The 19,072-nt window shown below is 35.9% G+C and overlaps 1 protein-coding gene across 1 annotated transcript in view; it reads left to right on the top strand.

Annotated features, from left to right (window-relative positions):
* Positions 1-18,014, top strand: part of mtr (5-methyltetrahydrofolate-homocysteine methyltransferase) — a 54,584-nt gene extending 36,570 nt beyond the window's left edge. The window contains exons 26-33 of the mRNA XM_022670310.2: positions 6,171-6,269; positions 7,573-7,648; positions 8,710-8,865; positions 10,334-10,533; positions 11,620-11,820; positions 12,959-13,151; positions 14,627-14,739; positions 16,519-18,014. Coding sequence (XP_022526031.2) covers positions 6,171-6,269; positions 7,573-7,648; positions 8,710-8,865; positions 10,334-10,533; positions 11,620-11,820; positions 12,959-13,151; positions 14,627-14,739; positions 16,519-16,605 — 1,125 coding nt within the window. The 3' untranslated portion in view covers positions 16,606-18,014. The remainder of the gene's footprint in view (positions 1-6,170; positions 6,270-7,572; positions 7,649-8,709; positions 8,866-10,333; positions 10,534-11,619; positions 11,821-12,958; positions 13,152-14,626; positions 14,740-16,518) is intronic.
* The last annotated feature ends 1,058 nt before the right edge of the window (positions 18,015-19,072 follow it).

Here is a 19,072-nt window from a genome sequence, read left to right as displayed (position 1 = left end):
TCTTATAATACGGTGCGCCTTATAGTCCGAAAAATACGGTATATATATATATATATATATATATATATATATATATATATATATATATATATATATATATATATATATATATATATATATTAGGGGTGTGACGAGACACTAATATCATGAGATGAGACGAGACACGATATTGGGTTCACGAGAACGAGACGAGACGAGATTTAAAAATACAATTTTAAAGAAAACCTCAAAAATGAAAAATGGCTTGATAACTAGAGTTTTGTTTGACAAAATCAAATAACTCACAATTAACAGACTGGTCTCTCTCACACATTGATTCTATAAGAAATAAGAATAAGAATAAAAAATAAACTAAAACTTTTCTAGGTCTTATATAGTGCAAACAATAAGTACAAACCACAACCAGTCATATTAAGACTATGGTTTGTGTTTTTTTCTCCTAAATCTCTTGTAATTTAACTATTCATAACCATAACCAGTCATATTAAGACTATGGTTGAAGTGAAACAGAGACAGAACATGTTTTTAAATACAGTACAGAGCTAAGGGATTAGTACAGCTGTCTATGAAACAGTCACGTGTAGGATTTACTTACAGTATTTATATATGGTTTGTGTCTTGTTGGTCACTCTGTTACCATTTATTGTTTCCACTGGAGCCAAAATGCAGCCAGACATACAACTTAAAAAGTGGGTATGCAGCCTATGTGACGCATACAGTCATTAACAAAGGGCAAAGGGCACTAAAGGGGGCGCCAAATGAAAGCCCCAAATAAATTTTCTCTCAGGAGAAACAGCCAATCAGCTTGCTGGTTTTGCGGAGCGCGGTGGGCTAGTAATGACAGAACGTATCTCCTCCACCGCCTCCCCACTCCCGGGGGCGCTGATACTACGTTTGCATTGAGATCTCGTCACACCCCTAATATATATATATATATATATATATATATATATATATATATATATATATATATATATATATATATATATATATTAAATATAAAAAAGCAGAGTTTAGTTATTGAGTTCAGTTAAAGTGACTAAAGTGTTGTAGTATTATGATATAAGAAAAAGTAATATAATAAATAATAATGTTGTGCACATTAAAGGAAAAATCTGATGTGAAATGGACTTGGGTTGTAGTGAAAAATGATAACGAGTATGAACTTTTGGTAAAATAGCTTGCCTCCATTTTTTCCCCCAAGAATTATGAAATTCAGAGCTTTTAACCGCTGCTCCCAACAGGCCACAATGCTAGTGATAGGGGCATAAAGTTACTCATGTAAAGATATATCTTTTTACACCATTTTTACACCATTGACCAGCTCAAAGTAGCTCTAATCTTTATTGGAAGAATTCTGAGGGCCCTGTTATTAAAAACAAGGCACTGAGAACTTTTAGCATTTATATTTTGTGGTGCACTGTAGGACTCTGTGGGCGTGGCCTAAGCTTTTGTTCTTAATGGCTTAATTTTTTCTCCTTACATTACTTTTACTTTTATACTTTAAGTAGTTTGGAAACCTTTTGTACTTTTTTTTAAATTACTTTTACTTGAAGAGTAAAAAGCTTGAGTTGATTCTTCTTCAACTTCTACAGAAGTATTTCATTAAACCGTAGTATCTATACTTCTACCTACAGAGTAATGAATGGAGAACATTTTAAAACCACTAATCCTAAACCGGTTGGCGTATTTCCAGAGTTTGTAATTGTTAGTGTATTAATAGCAGTGTCTGAGGGGCTGCGTGTGGAAGTGTAAATGAAGCCCCAGTGTTTTTAGTTGTTATATATTTTTGTTAATGACTGTTTTCCGGTGGTGCTTCATTATTGATATAAATAGCTGACTCACGCTCGGCTCTCTGCGGGGGATTCGTCCTCAGAGTCATCGTCTGAAGGACAGTAGAGCGGTGCCAGGCTGGTACCATCACCCATTGGCTGCCTGGTGTCATAAAGCTGCTGTACTAGTGCATCTCAAAAAATTTGAATATCATAGAATTTTTTTTTATTTCAGTAATTAAAATTATTTATTTCAATAATTCTGGTTAAAATGTAAAGCTCATATATTCAGGGTTCATAGACTTTTTAACCAGTCAATTTCCACGATATTTCCATGATTTTTTCATGCCTTCAAGGCTAATTTTAATGCTCATTTTCAACATCAGTGCAGATCTGGACAATTAAACCAAAACGTAACTAAAACTATAATTAAAATGTTGACACAATTTTATAATAAAATGTGTGTCAGATCCTGAGAGCTCTATTGTGTAGGGCAGGGGTGTCCAAATTTTTTGTTGGGGGCCAGAAGGAGAAATATATTTGAAGTCACGGGCCACAGACTCTGTAATAAAACAATTAATGAAATATACCACTTTAAATAATACATTTTTCCTGATTTACACACCATTTTTCTTGACTTACTATCTTTATCTTTGACAGTGTTGTATAAACTAAGATTTTTCAAATTGATGTTTAATTTCATGATGTCTCTTAATATTAAACTCCTTAATTACGGCAACTTTTAGACTCTTTGGCCCGTTTTTCTGCGCTAGAAATGCACGCTCTCTCCGCTTTTAGACTCTTTGGCCCGTTTTTCTGAGCTAGAAATGCGCACTCTCTCCGCTTTTAGACTCTTTGGCCCGTTTTTCTGCGCTACAAATGCGCACCCTCTCCGCTTTTAGACTCTTTGGCCGTTTTTCTGCGTTACAACTGCACACCCTCTCCGCTTTTAGACACATTGGCCGTTTTTCTGCTCTAGAAATGCGCACTCTCTCCACTTTTAGACTCTTTGGCCGGTTTCTGACACCTAGAGTTTAAACTTTGAATCTCACATTATAAAAACCTGCTTAACAGCGGGCTGCTCCAAAAAAGGAAATGGAACGCAAATGGCCCGCGGGCCGTAGTTTGGACACCCCTGGTGTAGGGCTACATTACTGAATTAACTCTGAGCTGATGTATTTATAGCTCAAAATAGATCTTCTCCATCGAGAAATAAAAACACAAAGATTTGTAGACCAAATTTCCATGACTTTTCCAAAACGTTCTGGGTATTATTATTTTTCCAAAACTTATCCAGGCCTGAAAATTGCTATTTTCAAATTCCATGACTTTTCCAGGTTTTTTATGACCGTACAAACCCTGTATATTATATAGATATATTACACACAGAGTAATCTATTTTAAGTGCTTATTTAATTTATTGTAGAAGATTATGGCTTACAGCCAATGAAAACCCAAAAAATCACTAACTCTGAATTAGCTTTAAGTTTACAGATTATAAGGAGCATCAATGAACGTCGATTTTCTGGTCTATTTTCTGGTCTATTTTCATGAATTAAATAAGGCGCACCAGATTATAAGGCACATTTTAAGAGACACTATAAGGAACTTCTTATTCAGCAGGTTTTGCTGGTGGTGGTGGTGGTAGTGGGGTAGCTAACAGAGTTAAGTATAGCTAAAGCTAAGTAAACAGAACTGTAATAAAAAAATAAAAAATTCTTTCAAAGTGAAATTCAAGTCAAGTAGTTTTATTGTCAATACTGCATATGTACACTACATACAGATAATTGAAATTACGTTACTCTCCTTCCCAATTTTACAGCAAGTACAGATAATAGTTTTAATAAAAGAAAGAATGGGAGACACTATGTGTACAGTACAGCAGGGACACAATAGACATACATGAGATAGAAACAAGGTGCAGTAGTGTGGGGAGAAATAGATATATAAATATAAGTAAAAAGAAATAAGATATATAATCTAAAAGAGTGGGAGACACTATATGTACAAAACAACAAGACACAATAAACATACGTAAGACGAAAGACATTAATCTACACAGATTTCTCTCCTGAAAACGTTTTAAACGAAGTTTATTTGGGTGAGTGAAGCGCTTTGGTTTATTTACAGTAAGCTTAGATTCCCAAATTTCCCTAGCACTAATGCTGGAGTATTAGCATTAGCATTAGCATTAGCGGCTAACTTCCGGGGTGATATTAGCTAGCGATTTGTCCCACATAGCTTGTTTTAGCTTGCTTTAACATGCTAAACACTCAGACTACAATCTAATATAATCACCTCTGTACAATGAAAGAGCAAGCGCTTAGCACAGTTAATACTAAAACTGCTCCAGCAGTGCTATCCAGGGTTAGCTGCAGGCTACAGTCCGATATACTCACCTCTGAACAGGGAAATAGCGGTTAGCAGCTAATGCTAATGCTACTCCAGCCCCAGTGCTGGAGAACTAAGCTAAAAAACTCCTGTATAACTCTGTACTTCAGCGGAGTGACTTTACTGCTCCTTAATACCTGACTAATAAAATTCATATATAAATTGCACCAGATTATAAGGCTAAATAAGACGATTTTTGGTCAAATTAATTAAAGATTTTAAGTGCTCCTTATAGTGCGAAACATTTCACTATTTCAAAAGTTAAAGGTGCCATAATGTTTGTCCAGGCCTGTTTCATGAGTTAATTTTTTTTTATAATTCTGTTAAAGCATGGTTAAAAATCAATGTCTGACTTTCTTTTGTTCATTTTCGTAGCATTTTTAATTATTTTTACTTTAATTATTTTTATTATTTTAATGTATTCAAGTTATTTCTATGACCATTGTGGGTTTTTCATTCATTAACCAACAATTTTGTCCGTGTGTGTATATAGACCATTTCAGAGGAATATTCATGAGCGTAGGAAGTGACGTAGCTGTTCCTAGGACACTTCCGTTTAGCGTTAAACAGCGTTCAAAACAGTGGACGTAACTTTTTAATTTAACATGAATGCAAACTTCACCTAATCTGAGAGTCACAAACATTGAAAATCAGCTCAAATTGTTCTTTAAACAAGTAAACTATGGAGGACCAAAAATGACATCAGTATAAATAAATACACATATAAATGTATAAATATATAAATAAATAAATGACTAAATGAATTAATGTTTAAATGAATAAATATATAAATAAATGCATATAAAAATGAATAAATAAATATATAAATAAATAAATACATGCACAAATAATTGTATAGGTAAATAAATAAATGAATAAATACATTTCTTATATGTATATTTATTTATTCATTTATTTGTGCATTTACTAATGTCAACATTTATTTATTTATTCATTTGTTTATTTCAACATGTATTTATTTATACTTATGTCATTTTTGTTCCTCCACTGTAAACACGCCTGCTTTCGTTTTTCACACTGCTGACCTGCCTGCAGTTACAGTGTCCTCTCACAACTCCTCCCTCCTTCTTATCTATAAATCATGCAGAGTACGTGCTGGATAGAATTTGACTCGCTCCAAGCTCACCAAACACTATAGTGATGCTTCTCTACTACAAGGACAAATATTCCCAACTTTTCCACTGAGAAACTAATTATATGCGTCCAAACTGCGGTGCCCTTTCACTGCCTCCGTTTCAACAAAGCAGTGATACACATCTGGGTAGATCACCTCTGGCAAGCGTTTTAAATGAGAGAAAAAAACTTCCCTCTTAAATCCTTATCAAAATGATCAGGAAAAGAGGTTTGATCACTTTTTACTAACACTATAGCGTGTTTGTTCTGTGTTCGGGAGCAAAATATGCGCTCGTCATTTTGACAGCTCTATAATTGAAAATAGCGCCACCGGAAGCATCGAAGGAACAGACATGCGCAGTAGCTTTGTTATTGTTTTCCTCATTGAAACGGTCTATAATAAACATTTTGAACTAAATTACTAAAATAAAGTAACTTGTCAGTGATATTCAATAATATGTATTTTGAAATGTATTAGTGTAAAACACTGAATCAGTAATAATTTGTGATTGTCAGGGTTATTGTAACATTTGATTTGATATGATTTATTTATTTAAATAACAGGGACAATAGACATTAATCAACACTGTTATTTAATAATGTAAATGTGCCAGATTTAGCCAGATGGCTAATTTTAATCTGCTGTCCCTGTCTTAAACAACACAGTAGAAGTAATTCATTAAAAGTTACATAAAATACAGCATAAAACAAAGTCAACGATTATGCTGACAAATCTGTGTACTCAACATTGTGTTCTTTAATGAAAGTAAGAGGAGGTTTTATTTTTTGTGTGATTTATTATTGTGTGTCTGTTTGTTGGGTAATGGTTTTATATCTAACTCCTACATTCGTCCATATATCTTCTGTTGTCAGTGCTCTCAGCTGCTGGACGAGGGGGTGTATGAGGATTATTTTGAGGAGGTAACGGAGGAGTATGAGGACATCAGACAGGAGCACTACGACTCTCTCAAGGTCAGTTTATCTAAAAAAAAAAAATAGCTTATATACTATTGTTCTGTATTATAGATTAATACTACATTCATTTAAACTATGAAGAAAAACATATGGAATTATTTTTATTAAACAAAAAAAGTGTTAAACAAACCAGAATATGTTTTTTTTATTTTAGATTCTTCATTTATAGTAGGACCTCTTGCTTAGATTATTTGTTTTGCACATTTTCTCAGTCAGTTTGATGAGGTAGAGTCACCTGGAATTCAGGTTTTCAGTTAGCAGTTTGTGCTGAACTCTGTTAAAAGTTAATTACTTGACTTTCTCGCCCTCTTAACCCTTTCAGACCTGAATTATTTTGTATTTTTTTGTAAGCTCATTGCAGTGCCTTCAATTGTTAAACACTGTTATTTTTACTTCACGTAACATATATATATATATATATATATATATATATATATATATATATATATATATATATATATATATATATACATATGTATATATATATATATACACACATATGTATATATATTTTTTATAATCTACAAACATTTTAAAATATACATTAATATATATACAGCTCTGAGAAGAATAAGAGAGTTTCTTTGATTTTACCAAATTAAAAACCTCTGGAATATAATCAAGAGGAAGATGGATGATCATAAGCCATCAAACCAAACTGAACTGCTTGAATTTTTGCACCAGGAGTAAAGCAGCATAAAGTTATCCAAAAGCAGTGTGTAAGACTGGTGGAGGAGAACATGCCAATATTTCTCATTTTTTGCAAATAAATTGATCTGCCTATAAATAGCAAAATCAGAGAAACTGATTTAGAAACTGTTTGTTTGGCTAACAAATGTCTATTCTGATTAATAATGGGTCTTAATCTGTGTGAAGTGTAAGTATACACAAAAAAGAAGAAAAAACGCCATGTCCATTGCAATGGATACAGGGTCTAAAAAGGGTTTTAATGTGTTTGAGAGCATCAGTTAAAGTAAAGTAGTGAAGAGGTAGAGTTACAGGTATACAGTGAATAGTGAATATTTGAGTAATGTTCTATTATATATTATGAGAAGCAAGAACTGCTCAACTACGTAAAGAAAAACATGATGAAACTGGCTCTAATCAGGACTACACCAGGAAAGGATGAACAGGAGTTTCCTCTGTTGTACAGGATAAGTTTATCAGAGTTTCCAGCCTCAGAAACCACAAGTTAACAGCTCCCCAGATAAGAGCATCTAAATGCTTCTTCACAGAGTATTTTGGTTTAACACTTTTAAGTTACTACATGATTCCTGATGTGTTTCTTCCTCTTTTTCAGGAAAGGCATTACCTGTCTCTGGCTCAGGCGAGGGATAAAGGTCTGCATGTTGATTGGCTCGCTCAGCCGACACCAGGTGACCATTACAGCCGCCCAGCATCACTGCTGTTCTCCCTGCAGGAACAGAAACCATTACTGAGCAAAAAAAAGCAGCTCTGAACATCTTATACCTCCTCTCTCCACTGAGATTCACATATTCTCTCACTGCAGACTGTCTGCATCAGTGTTCTCAGATATTCTGCATTCAGTAAAGAGAGTATTTAAAAAAAGTCTCGTTCTGGATCTACTTATCTATGGTCTGGTTGGTTTGCAGTGTAAAACACTTTTACCCTGCGTTCACGCTGGAACGCGACGAGTCGCTTGTGTCGCCCAGCGTTTGTCGCTTGTGGGCGTGTCAAGCTCAACGCATGTGTTTATCATGGTCCAGCCTCCCATAAGGAAAAAGGCACAAAAAAGGAATCGCTTGGCCACTTTATTCTACAGCTATAACTCCTAAACTTGCTGGACTCTTGGGCGTTTCTGTGATTTAACTGCTCTAGAAACACAGCCGTTCCCGCAGATCGACGTGGGTCCACCCCATTCAACAGAATGAACAGGGAAAGAAACTAGAAATTCAGAGAGCAGGAGCTTGAGGACGTTGGACCGCCTTCTTTGTGATAGGTCCAAAGTAAAGCTAGAAACCAATCGGGTTAGAATGTCGCTTCACCGTGTCATAATTAATTTGCATAAAGTTGAGAAAAATTCAGCTCCGTGTCGCTTGTCGCTCTGTCGCTTTGTCGCTTGTCGCCTCTTGCGTGTCGCGGCGACAAATCGCACCCTGCCATAGGAAATGAATGGTCGCCTCTCGCTTTGTCACTTTCCAGTGTGAACGCAGGGTGAGGGACTGTACTGCAGTAACGTGGAGGAAGGCAGAGAGATGGAATTAGTTTTGACTGGATTTATAGAGAACAGATAATATTTAACATTATCAGAGTGTGATTATTATCTAATGACTCCAGCAGATCTGAATAAAACAGCCTAACTAAAGGAAGAGAGCCAGAAGGTAACATAGACACGGAGGCAGACGTTTTAGGTGTGAAAACTATTTCTGCTAAAACTAAGTGAGCAAGACCGATTGTTCTCTCTGTTTCTCTGCAGTCCGGCCGCAGTTCCTGGGAACCCGTGTGTTCGAGGCGTATGATCTGAGGAGGCTGGTGGACTTCATCGACTGGAAGCCCTTCTTTGACGTTTGGCAGCTCAGAGGGAAATATCCCAACAGAGGATACCCCAAAATCTTCAATGACAAAACCGTGGGTAAGAGTACGTAACTGATCCATGCAAAGGAAAGCTGCTGTTACGATCCGTCTGTTCAGGGGAATTGTGGAGGTTTAGATAAGGTCTGAAAAATGTTTCTTTCAGCCATGGGGCCGAGCAACGCTGAGAGTCTGACGTTAAGCGTAATTTAAAGGTTAACTTTACCTTAATTCAATGAAGAATTTAAGTAAAGCTGCCTGAGTTTGACCAGTACATGTTTTAAACAGTTAAATATATGTGTTATTAGCTTCAGAGTTGGGGGGGGAAAGGTAAAAGTTACAGCAAAAACAAGCTAATGGCACCCATTCAGTGGAATGACCCTTATACAGATAGGTTGTTGTGTTTCTGGTGTATATGTGTTGATTAGAGCTGGTTAAATGATGTTTATTGAGCTGTAAAACTCATTTCTTTTCCATGTTTAGTCTTTTTACGAGAAGCGTGAGCAGCTTTCTCCCCCAGCTCCACTATGCATGCAGATACTTATGAATTATGAGTCAATTTTGTGCCAAAAGTTTTGCGTAAAAAAAATAATAAATCTGCAATCAAAAGTTAAAAAATCTAAAGGAAAAACTGTATGTTGCCAATTCAAAAGAGAGGAAATATATAGCAAATATATATATTTAAATATACTTACTTATTACTTTATTATAACTTTACTTTATTATCCTTTGCAGTTATTTGAATATTATATTTCAGTTTGGATTTTGTCAGTCTTTGCTTTTATTTGTATGTTTTTGTGGATTTTCTGTGGATATTTTTGGATTTTTCTGTTAAAGACTTTTGCTTCTGGAATCTCTCGTTTGCTTCTGCTTCAGGTTTTTGCTTTTGAGGAAGAACGCTTGAAGCTGGCGGGGTGGGCGTGGTCAGTCTCAGATGAGGGTTCAGGGTACCCATCAGTCTGAAACAGCTGACCAATGGCGATTCAAGGGAAACGCCTTTTTATAAGCCCCGCCCACCCGTTAAAGTGTGCCAAAACTCAGAAGCAAACGAGAGATTCCAGAAGCAAAAGTCTTTAATGGAAAAAGCCAATAAAAATTCACAGAAAATAAAAAAAAAACACAAATAAAAACAAAGACTGGCAAAATCCAAACTGAAATAATGTTCATATAACTGCAAAGCATAATAAAGTAACCAAGTATATTAAAAAATATATATTTGCTATATATTTTTCTCTTTTGAATTTGCCACATACAATTGCAGATTTGATTTTATTACGTAAAACATTTGGCACAAAATGTACTAAATAGATACTGTAATACACAGTTTAAACATGCACTCCCACTTTCACACAAATTAATCTTTTTCTCCAGCAAATATGTTACTTTTGTTTTGCTTATATCTATTAACATGCTTTACATGTTTTTTTTTATTATTATTGTGATATTATTGTGGTATTATGATTACTGTAATTAACTCTAGTTAATTATTCTCTCTCTCTCTCTGTGTGTGTGTGTGTGTGTGTGTGTAGGAGTGGAGGCCAGGCGTGTGTATGATGATGCTGTGGGGCTGTTGAACAGGCTGATTAACAGTAAGGGTCTGGAGGCGAGGGGTGTGGTGGGATTCTGGCCGGCACAAAGCCAAGGTGATGATATTCTACTGTTCGCTGATAATGATGTCACACCTACCTCGACCAATCCCGTCGCTACTTTCTACGGCCTCAGACAGCAGGTGAGAGGTGCAGACTCACACAGACACACACACACACACACACACACACGCATACTGCTGTTACATCGTGCCAAAAAGTGTGTTCAGGAAGCCTATATCGTGCAGATAATGCAAGTTTTAAAGTAATATTATCTATAGTTTACTCCTCAGTTAATACAGTACCAGTCAAAAGTTTGGAAACACCTCTTCTCATTTAGTGTTTTTCTTTATTTCTTCACTGAATTAATTTTCTACATTGTAGATTAATATTAAAGACATGGCTGCACCCTTGTTCACTTTGATTTAGGCTACATCAGGAGTTTTTTTACGTACATAATTACAATATTGTTAATGATACTAAAATACTGTTATAAGATTTTTTTTTTTTTTTTTTTTGAGAGAAAAAGATTTAGTGTTCGTCTAAGGCGATTGGTTATAACATGGACAACTGCAGCTTATACCAAAGATTAGAACATTATATAAAACCAATTGGGCAGTGTGCCAAGTCCTGCTGGAAAATGAAATCCGCATCTCCATAATAGTTGCCAGCAGCAGAGGGAAACATGAAGTGATTCTGTAAGATTTTGTGGGAAAACAAAACTGCACTGACTTTAGACTTGATAATAAAACACAGTGGATCAACACCAGCAGATGACATGTCTCTCCATGTCTGTTTTCCCGCAAAACATCTGCTGACAACTTTTATGTAGATGCGGATTTCATTTTCCAGCAGGACTTGGCACACTGCCCACAGTACTGCCAAAAGTACCAATTGGTCTTATATTATATTAAAAATTTTCATTGGCTGTAAGCCATAATCATCAACAATAAAACAAATAAACGCTTAAGATTTATCATTCTGTGTGTAACACATCTATATAATATATGAGTTTCACATTTTGAACTGAATTACTGAAATAAAGTAACTGTTTTCTTTTTTAAATTAGTGGTTCAGCCTGGAAATAACAATATACATTTTAGTCAAAAGAATAAAACTAAATAGAAATCAAAACCTGAAATATACTGAAATCAAGCCAGATCATTATTCCTAAACTTAAAAAAAGGAAATAAATCAGTTTAAAGATATTATACACTCGTTCTCTGCAGGCGGAGAAGGACTCAGCGAGTTCGGACCCGTATCTCTGTCTGTCGGACTTCGTGGCGCCGCTGCAGAGCGGAGTGCGGGATTATGTGGGGCTGTTCGCTGTGGCTGTATTCGGTGCAGAAAAGCTCAGCCGGGACTTTGAGCGTAAGGGAGACGATTACAGCAGCATCATGGTGAAGGCTCTCGCTGACAGACTGGCTGAGGTACGGACTTACTGCTACACACACACACACACACACTCTTCTTTACAGAATTGTTTTAATTCCGACACATTGGAGGATTTTCCATCATAAACATCCTGTTTAAGATCATCCACAGCATCTCAGTCAAAAGACTTTAACTAGACCCTCCAAAACCTTCATTTAGTTTTTTTTTTTTATTTTAATCCATTCAGAGGTGGACGTTTTGTTTGTGTGCTTTGGGTCATTGTCCTGCTGCAGAACCCAAGTACACCTGAGCTTGAGGTCACAGATGAACAGATGGCCGGACATCATTCTCCTTCAGAATTGTCTGATAAACAGCAGAATTCCTGCTACACACACACACTACCACCACCATGTTTTACAGTTTACGTTCAGTATGATGTTCTTTTTCTAAAATTATGTGTTAGTTTATAGTTTTACACCAGATGTAACGGGACACACACCTTCCAAAAAGTTCTACTTTTGTCTCATCAGTCCAAATAGTTTTTTGAACATTTACCCAAAGTTCTGGAGATCATCATGTTGTTTTTTTTATCTCTTTCTTATTATTAAATTATTAACACTGACATTAACTGAGGCTTTAGTGAGATCCTGCAGTTCTTTAAATGTTGTTCTGCGTTCTTTTGGGACCTCCTGGATGAGTTGTTCATGCCCTTTTGGAGTAATTTTTTTCGGTCGGCCGGTCGCTCCTGGGAAGGTTCACCAGTGTTCCATTTGTGTTTTCTTTATTAGTGAACAATAGTGAATCACTGTAGTTCTTTGGAGTCCCAAAGCTTTAGAAATGACTAACATTTTCCAGACTGATAGATGATCAATGACTTTTCTATTTTCTTATCTGTTTTTAAATTTCTTCAGATGGATTTAATAATAATGTGCTGCTTTCTGAGATCTTTTGTCTGCTTCATGTTGTCAGACAGGTTCTATTATAAAAGTGATTTCTTGATTCTACAGATTGGCTTGGATTTTTTTATTTACTCAGGTTATATTTGTTTGATATTAAAGTTTGTTTGATAATCTGAAAAATGTAAGTATGACAAAAATTCATTGGACCTCCTTTTTTAGCCACTGTAAGAAACCTTGTTATCTCTTGTATCTGGGAGATGATTGGCTGATGCTGTATGTATGTGTTTGCTGGCAGGCGTTTGCTGAGGAACTACATGCCCGGGTTCGGCGGGAGCTCTGGGGGTACAGTAACGAGGGGGATCTGCCCGCCAGTGAGCTGCACAAGCTCCGATACGCCGGCATCCGTCCTGCTGCTGGATACCCCAGCCAGCCTGACCACACCGAGAAACGCACCATGTGGAGCCTCGCCAACATCCAGGAGAAAACCGGTATGAATCACCATCTGCTACTGTATATACCGTATTTTTTGCACTATAAGGCACCCCTAAAATTCTTTAATTTTCCCAGAAATCATCAGTGCTTTTTGTAATCCAGTGTGCTTTATGTATAAACTCTACCAGTCAGGTATTAAGGAGCAGAAAAGCCACTCTGCTGAAGTACAGAGTTATACAGGAGTTTCAGTTTAGTTCTCCAGCACAGAGGCTGGATTAGCATTAGCATTAGCCACTAACCACTATTTGCCTGCCCAGAGGTGAGTATTATCGACCTGTAGCCTGCTCCTAACCCCAGCTAGCACTGCTGGAGCAGCGTAAGCATTACCCACTAACCACACTAAGCACTAGCTCTTTCAGTTCTTTTCATGCTTTTACTATTAAAGGCCGAGAGAAACGTTTTGAAATAGTCATCGGGGGGCAGGGGGATATATTTTAAAATCGTCAGCGTCCTGTCATTACTTTCCCACCGCGCTCCGCAAACCAGCAAGCTGATTGGCTGTTTCTCCAGAGAGGAAATTTATTTGGGCCTTTGATTTGGCGCCCCATAGGCTGCATACCCCCTTTTTGCGCCACTGTCTCTGTGCATCAGTATGTAGCTGTGTGTCAGCTACGGTTAATGAACCTTACTGAAGCTCGGTGATTACCTGTTCAGCAGAGAAATACTGTAGCCAGCTCGCTCATTACCCTAGCTGCAGCATACTATTTGCATGCTGTTGTGTTCTGTACCTGGCAACCTAGGGTGTGGAACTGGGACTGGTGGAATGGCGGTGGACCGATTCGGAAGATACATCTGTAGTTAAAAAAAAAAAAAGGTCACACTAATATTTGGTTGGAGCACCTTGAGCTTTGATTGCAGCACACATTCACTGTGGCATTGTTTTCTGTTTATTCTTACATACAATTTTAGCCAGACACTATTATTGGTAGGGATTCACTGAATATGTGTCAACTGGAATTATTTAGGCAAAAATGGCAAAAAAAAAAGTACTTGTGCTTTTCTGTATTTTACAGAATTCAGAAGTGAGAAGAATTAAATAATTAACACCAAATAATGAGAAGACTTTGAAAAGCATAAACTTAGGCTAATTATTTGATACTATACAAAAAAAAGTGGATGAATGAAAACGTGGGGGAAAACATGTATGTTTTTGGGTATTCTGCATTCAATTACATATTCCTGTCCCAGTACCTCACTCACTAGATAAAACCTATTAATTTACACACTGCTGTCCAATGACTTCTGGCATGAACATGTAGTGCTTAAATTTAGCATATTTATTTGATATCTGATGATACATTCTGATCATGTTATGAGTTACTACAGAAAATATAATCCTTAATTGTCTATTAATCTGTAGTGTAGAAACTATATGAAATATAGAAATAAAGAAAAACATTGAATAAGAGTGTGTCCAAACGTTTTACTGGTACTGTATGTGGTTAAGCTGGTATATCTGCTGTGTTGGTAGGTATTGGTCTGACTGAATCTCTGGCTATGACTCCTGCTGCTGCTGTATCTGGACTTTACTTCTCCAACCCCAAATCCAGCTACTTCGCTGTGGGCAAGATCACCAAGGAGCAGGTACCACTCAAACTATAGCAACTTTATAACGGGCTCTGATGGATGGGATGTTCCATTTCTGAAGTTCTGAAGTGAATATTTAACATTCCTCTATACACAGTGTTTTTTTCTGTCTACATGGAATACACCATAGAAACCATAGAAATATTACGCCCTACAGTGGACAGAGCAGTGGGTATCTGACTAGAAATCTAGGGTGGTCCTGATGAGTGCCAGTTTCATCTTCATAATGGTTTTGATGGTCTTGCTTTGATGGACTGCACTTCTTATTTTTCGATCAACATACCTTATATATTTATACAAGGTATAAAACATATACCTTACGACATAACATATATATTTTTCTTTATTTAGTTGAGTAGTTCTTGCTTCTCATAATCTGGATTAGAACATTACTCTAAATATTCACTATTCACTGTATACCTGTAACTCTACCTCTTCACTACTTTACTTTAACTGATGCTCTCAAACACTTTATTAAGAGACAAGAAATTCAAGTAATTAACTCTTGATGAGTTCAGCACAGCTGTTAACTGAAAGCCTGAACTTTACCTCATAAAGCTGACTGACTTTGTAATTGTCATAATGTAAACTATAAAACATTTTCTGGTTTGTTTAATACTTTTTTGCTTACTAAATAATTTAATGTTTTTTCTTCATAGTTTGGATGAATTTAGTATTAATCTACAATGCAGAACATTTAAAAGTAATGAAAAAACATTGAATTTAAAGCTGATGTCAGTAAGTTTGGGCATTTGGGGGATTTACTGCCCTCTCTGGTGAGAATGGGTAATTGCACCGAGCGTGCGGAAGAATCATTTTAAACTGGGTGGGTGTGATGCGGCCTCCTTTCAGAGCGGATGAATCCGATTCCAGGTTATGTTCAGTCAGAGAGAGAGAGAAATTGGATATAAAAATTTATTTTAACGTAATATACTACAATTTATAGCGTGTTACAAATTTACTTCAATTTTTTTATTTAAAATTTAAATTAGTTATTTAACACTGTATCCTATAATTGACTTATATTTATATTTTCCTCATCAAAATTACAGAGCATTGAAATACATTTCAACTGTTACTATTATTATTAATGTAATACCTAAATTGATTTTTAAAACATTGTATCAATGTAGTAATTTAATTTACTTTCTAAAAAGTTACATGATATATTGTACTTTAAGTAAACTACTGTAACAGCTGTTTTTAACACACTTTGCTAAAAATGTACAAAAGTATATTTGAAAATAGGTATTTTAGAAGTATATTGAATTACTTTCAGCATAAAGTGCACTTGATAATAGTCTATTTTAATGTTGTAAATATACTATATTGTACTTTTTAAGAAGTATGATCAAAGTTTCAAACATTTTTACTGATGAAAAAATAACTTTTAACATATTTAAAGTAAGTACTTAAATCTGTTAGTATATTTACAGCTTAGTTAGACATTTCTCAACATGTTTTAAGTACAATTATTTATATATATATATATATATATATATATATATATATATATTTTTTTTTTTTTTTTTTTTTTTTTTTTTTGTTACCAGGGCCGACACCCCAGTTTTTAGAATGAATATATTATTAGGCTTTGCAGGGATGGTGGTTTCAGCACACGGATACCATTAAACACCATATTTTATTCCTCATTTTATATCCACTCAGAAATGCTTCTGCTTTCAGTTTAGAAACAATAGAAAATAATACAGATTGCCACTTTTAAGATGCATGAAGAAATAAAATAAAAATATATATAATGTGTTTGTTGGTTAGGTGGAGGATTACGCCAGGAGGAAGGAGATCTGTGTAAGCGAGGCGGAGAGATGGCTCGCCCCCAACCTGGGATACGACACCGACTGACCTGCAGCATCTTCCCCAGACCTCAGAGAACCTCAGAACCAGAGACACAGAGCTGATATACGGGAGTCTGATACATGCAGAAGAACTGAAACAGTGGAGAGATGCTGCTCAGAAGCTTCGTGGAGCTCTGAGAGCGAAAGAAAAACTATATACTAAAAAAAATAAAAAGCTCCGCCTGTTTACACACTACACCAGTTCCTCACTGCAACTCTACTGATCTTTATTACTGATTCTAAATGTACGGTTAGTTTGCTTAAAGAAGAACTCTGGTGTAAAATGGACTTTTGTTGTAGTAAAACATGATAAAAAAGTACTTATCTTTGACTGTTCTCCCACAGCGTTCCGAAATCGTGTTTTTTATTTTGCAGTTTGTCCAAATATGCTTTAGTATGGATGATATGGGGCATATTTTGCCCCTGAAGATAAATCGCTTTTTACACTGTTATCCAGCTCCACACCTCACTGGTAGAATCCAGAGACCTTTGACATTTAAAACAGACATGAATAACTTTAAAACTGCACAAGAAGTTTATTAAAAAACACTTTTTACATCCAGTAGCGTAACCTTAAGATGGCAGCACCCGGAGATTGTTACGCTACGGGTTGAAAACAGTGTTTTTAATGAGCTTCTTGTGCACTTTTTAAGTTATTAATGCCTCGTTTTAAATGTCAGGGCTCTCCAGATTCTACCAATGAGGTGTGGAGCTACTTTGAAATTGGATAACGGTGTAAAAACTGCAATTTATCTGCAGGGGAAAAATTATGCCCCATATCATCCAATCTAAAGCATGTTTGGACAAACTTAACAAAAAAAAAATTGGATCTCAGAACCCTGCGCAAGAGAGGTATGCTATTCACCAAAAGTTAGTACTTTTTATCATGTTCAACTACACCAAAAGTCAATTTTACACCAGAGTTCTCCTTTAAGTCTGGTGGACTTTAAGTATGTGGCTTTTAATTTACTTTTTATTTCTTTTAAATTCTGGTCAGATTTGGCAAAACCTGTGACGTTTTACCCTTTTGTAAAATGAACATTTTAATAAAATTCTATTTTTTGAAAAAATAAAGAAAAATACTACAATGTTTTAAAGTACAGTATTACATGGCAATTGGCCTTAAAATAAGTGTTTGAGGAAACTTCTCCTTATAATGTAATTTTGCACTTGATAGACAGTATTCTGTGATTGTAACAATTTGACTATACCGTATGTCTTGCTGTCTAACTGCTGTCCAATCAATTTCAACTACAAATGTTTCATCACTCCCTGAAAAAATCACTGTAACAACCATTTGATCTTTGCAGCGGATTTTTGGATGATGTAATTGTTTTATGAAGAACCCAGAAGAGTCCAACAGACTTTGTTTAAAATTGCTCAGAATAAAATCTTGTTACATTAAATGTACAATAATGTTATCAGTTTTTTTCTCTTCATTTTATAAAGTTATTAAAATGTAGAGGTGCACTTTTTTTTTTTTTTTTTTACCTCAGTTGGCATGATGGTGGCGCTATAAAGCAACATTTTGCTTTTGGGGCAATATCTCAGCAACTGTTCCATCCAGAATTATTTTTATACCTTATAATATAGCCCTATCCGGATGGGATTAGTTTCTCAGGGGGTTCTGGGCTAATTTTCTCTTTTATGGAGGTCATCTGTGATTTTATTCGCGTCCAGAACGACCATGTACGTGTTTTTCTCAGACGTCCTCTCAGAAAATTACAGGCTGAATTATCTACTGTTTTTTTCTGAACTCTGTGGTCGTCCAGTAATTTTAGTCCCATCCGGACGCACATCTCTGAGTTTCATCTTCTCGCGTTTAATAAAATAGCTTCTTTTTCCAATGCCGCGCACCGTAATTACACTTTGGGCACACGTTTCCATGGAGATCCACGTAAAAACACAACAGCGAATGGAAATGGAGGAGCTACTGAACACGATGTCATGTGACCAAGAAAGCCAAAAACTCACTGGTCCTCCAGTTTTTTCAATTGCAGTCTGGATGCAGGAGTTTTATCACTGAGTAGAAGTGTGAAATATTTTTCACAGACGCCCCCCTGAGAAACTAATCCCATCCTGAAGGACTGCATCTATAGGGCTTTGTATCTGTACCTACTATCTGTGGCGAGTCAACGTTTTGTGCTTCTAGCTTGTTTTTGTTTTGCCATTTAGCACAAGCTAACAATAACGTGCAGTTTCTTACTGTTCTGGGTAACACCCTACAAGAAGCTCATCAGATAGTGAGATGATTGGCATCACCTGGCTCCACTGAAAACAGCAGGATAACTGGGTCTAATTTATATATATTCTATATTGTTGACGATCATCTCCCATTAAACAGTATGTGTAAGTGCATCAAACTGCAGTATGGGTACAACAGATTACAGTGCTGTTGATTCTGTATCTACTGTACCTGTAGATTAATTACAGAGCAGTATGGGTACAACAGATTACAGTGCTGGTGATTCTGT

The sequence above is a fragment of the Astyanax mexicanus genome, chromosome 15, assembly GCF_023375975.1.
Source record: "Astyanax mexicanus isolate ESR-SI-001 chromosome 15, AstMex3_surface, whole genome shotgun sequence".
Lineage (NCBI taxonomy): Eukaryota > Metazoa > Chordata > Actinopteri > Characiformes > Acestrorhamphidae > Astyanax > Astyanax mexicanus.
The sequence above is the reverse complement of the archived record's forward strand: the minus strand, read 5'-3'. Positions and strand labels throughout refer to the sequence as shown.